This window comes from Hemiscyllium ocellatum, chromosome 21 (genome assembly GCF_020745735.1).
Source record: "Hemiscyllium ocellatum isolate sHemOce1 chromosome 21, sHemOce1.pat.X.cur, whole genome shotgun sequence".
In the NCBI taxonomy this organism is placed as follows: domain Eukaryota; kingdom Metazoa; phylum Chordata; class Chondrichthyes; order Orectolobiformes; family Hemiscylliidae; genus Hemiscyllium; species Hemiscyllium ocellatum.
The window spans coordinates 16,003,601-16,013,299 of record NC_083421.1 but is presented as its reverse complement, the minus strand read 5'-3'; the positions used below and the strand labels follow the sequence as shown (position 1 = coordinate 16,013,299).

General features: G+C 45.1%; 1 protein-coding gene across 1 annotated transcript; it reads left to right on the top strand.

The window, feature by feature from the left end:
• The first annotated feature begins 310 nt into the window (after positions 1 to 310).
• On the top strand, positions 311 to 9,066 carry LOC132825996 (gastrula zinc finger protein XlCGF8.2DB-like). The gene is made up of 2 exons (XM_060841702.1): positions 311 to 339; positions 7,450 to 9,066. Exon 2 carries the CDS (start codon positions 7,761 to 7,763, stop codon positions 8,640 to 8,642), a length of 882 nt encoding a protein of 293 aa, XP_060697685.1. The 5' UTR covers positions 311 to 339; positions 7,450 to 7,760; the 3' UTR covers positions 8,643 to 9,066.
• Positions 9,067 to 9,699: the final 633 nt, after the last annotated feature.

Sequence of the window (9,699 nt, the reverse complement as noted above, 5' to 3'; positions counted from 1 at the left end):
CTCCAAGGCCACCACCACTAAAACACGCAGCTAAGACTCGGTGTGCTGGTCGAAACTATTACCAAATGTTGAGGAGCAGCTGTTTCGGGTAACTACACGGGAATGTAATCTCTCACACTGATTAAAGAAGACCATTTCTCAACAGCTGAAAATATCACCTGCAGCCTGATAGTGGGTGATGATGCTTAAAAACCTGTTTGACCACAGCGTTACAAACACCAGGCACTAGGACCCGGCTTGAAACAGACAATTTGCGGCCCCACCTATTTCCAGTCGCGTTGCTAACCTGATTACGCATGCGCCTTGCTCACTGGGATCCAAGATGGCGGGGCTTGCACGGTAAGTCTTCTAAGGTAAAGGCCCCAAGGACGCAAATCCGGGACTTAAAGGAGGTTTTAGACATTTTACAAGTGTTTATAAACTATTCCTGTCCCCCCACCAGCTCCCTCCACGGCCCCGCATCCTTACCACCTGCAGATGAGAAAAGACAGCGTCACTCCCCACTGTCACTTTAGTGGCTGCCTCAGACACGAGCTGGGACTGCGACTGCGCACCACTTTCCTGTATCCTGCATAGGGCACAGTCACTACCGCGGGGCATGATGGGAAGGGAAATATGCCACTTGTGCATTTTCCTTTTTGTACGATCTGGTGTGTAGGGAATAGCGTGTTGCAGTCAATACAGTTAGAGAAGTTATACTACAATACTGGTTCAAAGGTGGTGGAGGAGGGTTGTTTTTCAGACTGGAGGCCTGTAACCAGTAGAGTGCCACAAGGATGGGTGCTGGTACCTCTACTTTTTGTCATTCACATAAATGATTTGGATGCGAGCATAAGAGATACAGTCAGTAAGTTTGCAGATGACACCAAAATTAGAGGTGTAGTGGACAGCACAGATTACAACAGGATCTTGACCAGATGGGCTAATGGGCTGAGAAGTGGCAGATGGAGTTTAATTCAGATAAATATGAGATGCTGCATTTTGGGAAAGCAAATCTTAGCAGGACTTACACATAATGGTAAGGTCCTAGGCAGTGTTGCTAAACAAAGAGACCTTGGAGTGCAGGTTCATACTTCCTTGAAAGTGGAGTCGCAAGTAGATAGGATAGTGAAGAAGGCATTTGGTATGCTTTCCTTTATTGGTCAGAGTATTGAGTACAGGAGGTCAAGTTGCGGCTGTACAGGACATTGGTTATGCCACTGTTGGAATATTGTGTGCAATTCTGGTCTCCTTCCTATCAGAAATGAAATGTGAAAGGATTCAGAAAAGATTTACAAGGCTGTTGCCAGCGTTGGAGGATTTAAGCAACAGGGAGAGGCTGAACAGGCTGGGGCTGTTTCCTTGGAGATCGGAGGTTGTGGGGTGACCTTACAGAGGTTTACAAAATCATGAGGGGCTTTTCACCGCGGAGAGCGGCGCGAGCGGGGCAGAAGTGAGGTCGGAGCGCAGAGCTGGTCGGGAAGGTGAGTGAGTAGTATTTAAACAGCTTACCTCGATGACAACGGTCTATTCACCGCGGAGAGTGGCGTGAGCCGGGCGGAAGTGAGGTCGGAGCGCAGAGCTGGTCGGGAAGGTGAGTATTTGATTGGGTCTGTTCGTCTGCAGGAAATGCAGACTGATCCTGCTCCTCACTGAACGAGTTAGGGAACTGGAACTGGAGTTGGATGAACTGAGGATTATTCGAGAGGCTGAGAGGGTGATTGATAGAAGCTACAGGGACATAGTTACACCGGAGAACAGAGGTAGCTGGGTAACAGTTAGAGGTGGGAAGGGGAAGAAGCAGGCAGTGCAGGGTTCCCCTGTGGTCGTTCCCCTAAAAAATAGGTATACAGCTTTGGAAACTGTTGGAGGGGACAGCCTTGCAGGTGTAAGTTGCAGTGAAGGGGTCAGTGGCGTGAGGTCTGGCTCTGAGACTAAGAAGGGAAAGGGGGAGAGCAGGAGAGCGCTAGTTATAGGAGACTCTCTAGTTAGAGGTACGGACAGGCGGTTCTGTGGACATGGGCGAGACTCTCGAATGGTTTGTTGCCTCCCGGGTGCCAGGGTCCGAGACGTCTCGGACCGTGTCTTCAGAATCCTTAAGGTGGAGGGTGTGCAGCCAGAAGTCATGGTGCACATTGGCACCAACAACATAGGTAGGAAGAGGGGTGGGGAGGTCACTCAAGAACTCAGGGAGTTAGGCTGGAAGCTAAAAGCTAGGACAGACAGAGTCGTCATCTCTGGGTTGTTGCCGGTGCCACGTGACAGTGAGGCAAGAAATAGGGAGAGAGTGCAGTTGAACACGTGGCTGCAAGGATGGTGTAGGAGGGAGGGCTTCAGGTATTTAGAAAATTGGACTGCATTCTGGGGATGGTGGGACCTGTACAAACAGGAGGGGTTGCACCTGAACCAGAAGGGCACCAATATCCTGGGGGTTGGTTTGCTAGCACTCTTCGGGGGGGTTTAAACTAATTTGGCAGGGGGATGGGATCCGGACTTGTAGTCCAGCAAGTAAGCTAGCTGTGTTTCAGGATGTCCAAGATTGTAGGGAGGCTGTGGAGAACGTAGCACTGACAGGGAATACTTGCGGACAGAGAGATGGGCTCAAGTGCGTATACTTCAACGCAAGAAGTATCAGAAATAAGGTGGGTGAACTTAAGGCATGGATCGGTACCTGGGACTATGATGTTGTGGCCATCACGGAAATGTGGATAGATGAGGGACAGGAATGGTTGTTGGAGGTTCCTGGTTACAGATGTTTCAGTAAGATTAGGGAGGGTAGTAAAAAAGGTGGGGGGATACAGGATAGCCAGAAGGGACCTGAAGAAAGGGATTAGGAGAGCTAAGAGAGGGCATGAAAAATCCTTGGCGGATAGGATCAAGGATAACCCCAAGGCATTTTATGCGTATGTGAGAAACATGAGAATGATGAGAATGAGGGTAGGTCCGATCAAGGACAGTAGTGGGAGATTGTGTATTGAGTCGGAAGAGATAGGAGAGGTCTTGAACGAGTACTTTTCTTCAGTATTTATGAACGAGAGGGACCGTATTGTTGAAGAGGAGAGTGTGAAACGGACTGGTAAGCTAGAAGAGATACTTGTTATGAAGGAAGATGTATTGGACATTTTGAACAACTTGAGGATAGACAAGGCCCCCGGGCCTGACGGGATATATCCTAGGATTATGTGGGAAGCAAGAGAGGAAATTGCAGTACCGTTGGCAATGATCTTTTCGTCTTCACTGTCAACGGGGTTGGTACCAGGTGACTGGAGAGTAGCGAATGTTGTGCCCCTGTTCAAAAAAGGGAATAGGGATAACCCTGGGAATCACAGGCCAGTTAGTCTTACTTCTGTGGTAGGCAAAGTAATGGAAAGGGTACTGAGGGATAGGATTTATGAGTATCTGGAAAGATACTGCTTGATTAGGGACAGCCAGCACGGATTTGTGAAGGGTAGGTCTTGCCTTACAAGTCTTATTGAATTCTTTGAGGAGGTGACCAAGCATGTGGATGAGGGTAGAGCAGTGGATGTAGTGTACATGGATTTTAGTAAGGCATTTGATAAGGTCCCCCATGGTAGGCTTATGTGGAAAGTCAGGAGGCATGGGATAGAGGGAAACTTGGCCAATTGGATTGAAAACTGGCTAACTGGTCGAAGTCAGAGAGTGGTGGTAGATGGTAAATATTCAGCCTGGAGCCCAGTTACAAGTGGAGTTCCGCAGGGATCAGTTCTGGGTCCTCTGCTGTTTGTAATTTTTATTAATGACTTGGGTGAGGGAGTCAAAGGGTGGGTCAGTAAATTTGCAGATGATACGAAGATTGGTGGAGTTGTGGACAGTGAGGAGGGCTGTTGTCGGCTGCAAAGGGACTTGGATATGATGCAGAGCTGGGCTGAGGAGTGGCAGATGGAGTTCAACCCTGCCAAGTGTGAGGTTGTCCATTTTGGAAGAACAAATAAGAATGCGGAATACAGGGTTAACGGTAGAGTTCTTAGTCAGGTGGAGGAACAGAGGGATCTTGGGGTCTATGTACATAGATCTTTGAAAGTAGCCACTCAGGTGGATAGAGCTTGTAAGAAGGCCTATGGTGTATTAGCGTTCATTAGCAGAGGGATTGAATTCAAGAGTCGTGAAGTGATGTTGCAGCTGTACAGGACTTTGGTTAGGCCACATTTGGAGTACTGTGTGCAGTTCTGGTCGCCTCACTTTAGGAAAGATGTGGAAGCTTTGGAGAGGGTGCAGAGAAGATTTACCAGGATGTTGCCTGGAATGGAGAATAGGTCGTACGAGGACAGGTTGAGAGTTCTCGGCCTTTTCTCGTTGGAACGGCGAAGGATGAGGGGTGACTTGATAGAGGTTTATAAGATGATCAGAGGAATAGATAGAGTAGACAGTCAGAAACTTTTTCCCCGGGTTCAACAGAGTATTACAAGGGGACATAAATTTAAGGTGAAGGGTGGAAGGTAAAGGGGAGATGTCAGGGGTGGGTTCTTTACCCAGAGAGTGGTGGGGGCATGGAAAGCGCTGCCCGTGGCAGTGGTAGAGTCCGAATCATTGACGACCTTTAAGCGGCAATTGGATTGGTACATGGATGGGTGCTTAATCTAGGATAGATGTTCGGCACAACATCGTGGGCCGAAGGGCCTGTTCTGTGCTGTATTGTTCTATGTTCTATGGATAGGGTAAGTAGGCAAAGTCTTTTCCCTGGGGTCAGGGAGTCCAGATCTAGAGGGCATAGGTTTAGGGTGAGAGGGGAAAGATATAAAAGAGACCTAAGGAGCAACTTTTTCATACAGAGGGTGATATGGGTATGGAATGAGCTGCCATAGTAAGTGGTGGAGGCTGGTACAATTGCAACATTTTAAGAGGCATTTGGATGGGTATATGGAGGGTTGGGACTAGGTTGGGTTGGGAAATCTGGTCAGCATGGACAGGTTGGACCGAAGGGTCTGTTTCCATGCTGTACATCTCTAGGACTCTAATACCGGCAGTGTAATGAGCAGTGAAATACAAGTACTCTAATAGTTTGTTCAGCAAAATATTCCACAATGGTATGCCACCAGTTTAATGAGAGAGACGGCAGTGTGAGTCTTCCTTTTTAAAAATGAATTATCAGTGTGTCAATATGGAATATTTAACGTTTTTAGTCATTGTACCACGCGGTTTAGGCTAACAAGGGAAGAATATTAAAGAATCTAAAGTAAGAAAAATTAGCTGGTGGAAAGTCAAGTTCATTGATTAGTGGAAAATAATCTGGAGTAAAAGGTGTGTGAGGTGGTAATTGGGCATCGTACTAACTTTAAAAATGAAATATTATAGGCACAGACAAGTTTATTATCTTAAAACTGAAAGACAACAAAGCCAGAGTTACCCAGGTGGCAAATCAAGTGTTGATTATTACAAATAAGATCAATGCGTTTTTATGACCGATATCAAGTAAGGCATACAATTGAAAACCATAGTAAAAATGGTGCTGGCCAATGCAATACTGAATCATAAAGCCTTCTATAGGTATGTAAATAGTTAAACCATGGTATGATCAAGAGTAGGGATGGTTTTGGAGCTGAAAAGTAGACTCTTGCATGGAGACTGAGAGTTAAATGAATTTCTTGCACCTGTCTTTACCAAGAAATAACATGCTGCCCAAGCCATTGTGAAATAGGAGAAAGTCACTTGAAGGGCTTAAAATTGATAAGGAGGAAGTCTGAGATAAATTGCCAGCACTTAAAATGAAATATTGATAGCCACAGGTGAGGTACTAGAAGATTGGAGGTTGGCTGTCATGCCACTATTGAAGAAAAGTGGTAACGAAAAGCATGGGAACAACAGGCCAGTGACCCAGATATCAGTGGTGGGAACGTTTTTGGAGGAAACTGTGAGAGACAGCATTTACATGTATTTGGAAAGGCAAGGATTGATTAACAGTACTCAACATGGCTTTATGCATGGGATATCATGTCTTACTAACTTACATAGAACATAGAGAACATTGAACAATACAGCGCAGAACAGGCCCTTCGACCCTCTGTTGCACCGGCCTGTGAACTATTCTCAGCTCGTACCCCTACACTATCCAAAAATCATCAATGTGCTTATCTAAGGATTGTTTAAATCTCCCTAATATGGCTGAGTTGACTACTTTAGCAGGTAGGGCATTCCACGCCCTTACCACTCTCTCTGTAAAGAACCTGCCTCTGACATCTGTCTTAAATCTATTTGTCGTTATGCCCTCTTGTACAAGCTGACATCATCATCCTAGGAAAAAGTCTTTCACTGTCTACCTTATCTTGACTGAGTTTTTTTGAAGAAGTAGCAAAGAGGATTGATGAGGGCAAAGCAGTGGGCATGATCTGAATGGACTTCAGGAAGGCATTCGGCGTTCCTCATGATAGACATGTTAGCATGGTTAGATCACATTGATACAGGGAGAACTAGCCATTTGAATACAGAATTGGCTCAAAGGTAGAAGACAAAGGGTGATGGTGGATGGTTGCTTTTCATACTGGAGACCTGTGACCAGTGGTGTCCTGCAAGAATTGGTGCTGGGTCCACTGCTATTCATCTTTTATATAAATAATTTGGATGTGAACATATGAGGTATGGTTAGTAAGTTTGCAGGTGACACCAAAATTGGAGGTGTAGTGGGTAGTGAAGAAGATTACCTCAAATTACAATGGGATCCTAATCAGATGGGTTAGAGGGGTAGTAGCCGGATTTTAATTTAGATAAATGTTAGGTGCTGCATTTTGGAAAGCTAAATTGGGGAGGACTTATACGCTTAGAGGTAAGGTACTGCGAGACCTTGGATAGCAGGTTCATAGTTCTTGAGAATGTTGTTGCAGGTAAGACAGGATAGTGAAGACGGTGTTTGATATGCTTGCCTTTATTGGTCAGTGCATTGACCAATGCTTAGGAGTTGGGAGGTCATGTTGCATCTGTACAGGATATTGGGTCGGCCACTTTTGGAATATTGTGTGCAATTCTGAGCTCCTTGCTTTTGGAAGATGTTGTGAAACTTCAAACCATTCAGAAAAGATTACAAGGATGTTGCCTAGATTGAAATGATTGAGCTATAAGGAGAAGCTGAATAGACTGAGTCTGTTTTCCCTGGAGCATCGGAGGCTAAGGGGTGATGTTACAGAGGTTAATAAAATTATGAAAGACATGGAAAGGGTGAATAGACAAGGTCTTTTTCTTGGGATGGGGGAGTCAGAACTAGAGGGCATTGGTTTAAGATGAGAGGGGAAAGTTTTCAAAAGGGCCCAAAGGGCAACTTTTTCACACTGAGAGTGGTGCGTGTACACAATGTGCTGCCAAAGCAAGTGGTGAAGATGGATATCATCACAACATTTACAAGGCATCTGGATGGTTATATGAATGGGAAGGATTTAGAGGGATATGGTCCAAATGCTGGGAAATGAAATTGTCTGAATTTCTATCCTGTGTTGACTGATGACTTTCTTTTCCCTTTTGCAGGTTTTTAGAGGGGAAGAATTTTCAGATGGGAGACTTGAACCAAACAGACAGTTGAATATTATCTGCCCCTGAATGTGGAAGGAGAAGTGTTTCTGTGTTCTGTCTCTGGAAAATGATTTCAAACATCAGTGAGACTGGAAGAGTACAGGGATATATACATACATACATACACACACACACACACACCCATACCCATACCCATGTGAGAATGTACCAGTGAACTGACTGTGGAAAGAGCTTTAACCAGTTACATACTCTGAAAAATATCACTACGCTCACAGTGGAGAAAACCGTACACGTCTTTTGCCTGCATGTGGCTTCAACTAATCATCTCCCCTGGAGAGACCAAGGATACCCAGAACATGGAGAAAGTATGGAAATGTGAGGACTGTGGGAAAGGATTTAGTTACTCAACCCGGTTGGAAATCCATCGACGCAGTCACACTGGGGAGAAGCCGTTCACCTGCTCTGTGTGCAGGAAGGGATTTGCTCGACCTTCCGGCCTTTGTTCACGCCAGCGTGTTCATGCTGAGGAGAAGCCATGCATCTGTCCCATGTGTGGGAAAGGATTTACTCAGACATCTTCTCTCACGTTACACCAGCAAATTCACACTGAGGAGAGGCCTTTCAGCTGTCCTCACTGTGAAAAAATGTTCAGGTCTTCGTCTGACCTCAGTCAACACCAGCGAGTTCACACTAGGGAGAAGCCATTCACCTGCTCCACATGTGGGAAGGGATTCTCAAAGTCATCAAATTTAGTGACTCACCAACGTGTTCACTCTGAGGAGAAACCGTTCAGCTGCACTCACTGTGATAAGAGGTTCAAACATTCACACAGCCTCAATGACCACCAGCGGGTTCACACTAAGGAGGGGCTATTCATCTGCCCTGTTTGTGAGAAGATATTCACAAAGTCTCACAATCTGATAGCTCACCACCAGATTCACACAGGGGAAAAACCATTCACCCGCACTGTGTGTGGGAAGGGTTTCACTGTATCATCAGCCCTCAAGTCTCATGAGCAAATTCACAATGGGGAGAAGCCATTCAGCTGCACTTACTGTGGAAAGTGTTTTAGGCATTCATCTGCTCTCCTCGCTCACCAGCAAGTTCACACTGGAGAGAGACCATTTATCTGCTCTGTGTGTGGGAAACGATTCACTAGGTCCTTCAACCTAGCAGCACACGAGTAAATTCATAAATGAATGCAGGAGGAAGGTTTTACTGTTATTGTTGCTGTGAATCGCATTCAATCACACCCAACGGTATTAAGATAGTTTCCTCTGACATTAACAATGCTATAACAGTCCAGAGATAAATTTTCTCAGCATGTCACTGATTTTTAAGATTCAGATTCCTTTTTTTAAAGAAATGCCACCTTTAATCCTTACTCTTAATTCAAGAACTCTCATGTGGAACTCGATCTCAAAAGAAACTTACGAAATTTTACTTCTGTTGTAAATTGACCCTTGGCACAAAGTCTATAGTTGAGTGTCGAAAAGAATCCACTGATGAACAACTCCCAGTTAGGAAGTGTTATTAACTCTTGCTGACTTGCACCTTCATTACAGTGGCACATCCATTTCAAAATTAAATTATCAAGAAGTGTGAAGCAGAACAGTGAACTAAATTAATAAAAGCTTCATTGATCACTATTCATATTGATGAAGTTTGGATATTGTTGAGTTTAATCAGTCCTGAAAAACTGCACGAGCACAGAAAGTCACAGTCATTGCTATGGTTCACGATCTTATCCTATTAGTCAGATTTTGAGTGTCCCTTAGTTCAAGGATGCCATCTGCTCAAGTTCACATGTTCCTCTTAGTGGTCTTAATGTGACTGAACAGGCCAGTTCTCTCAATAGCAGATCTTTGAGCACAGAGGTTGGCATCTTAATGACCTCTCCCTTGTCTTTTCCAAGGTGTTACACGTGTTATCAAATGGTCAGCAAATGTGAATAATCATTAAGAGCAGAAAAAGCTGCAACCATATTTGGCTGACTCTCAAATTGTGGTAGAAAGTGAAGGCTGCAGATGCTGGAGAGTCAGAGTCAAAAGGTGTGGTGCTGGAAAAGTGCAGCAGGTCAGGCAGCCTCTGAACAGCAGGAGTGTTGGCATTTTGGGCAATTTCTGATGAAGTCCTTATGCCCGAAATGTTGAGTGTCAAATTGTGGGTCCTGATGAGGCAGAACAGACTGTTCTGCATCAAGGATCTTGATAGGAAATTAAGTTTGTGTTTAGTATCTGCAAA

Excerpts from the sequence above, each read along its gene's own strand:
- LOC132825996 (XM_060841702.1), top strand. The coding sequence starts at position 7,761 with ATGTGGCTTCAACTAATCATCTCCCCTGGAGAGACCAAGGATACCCAG.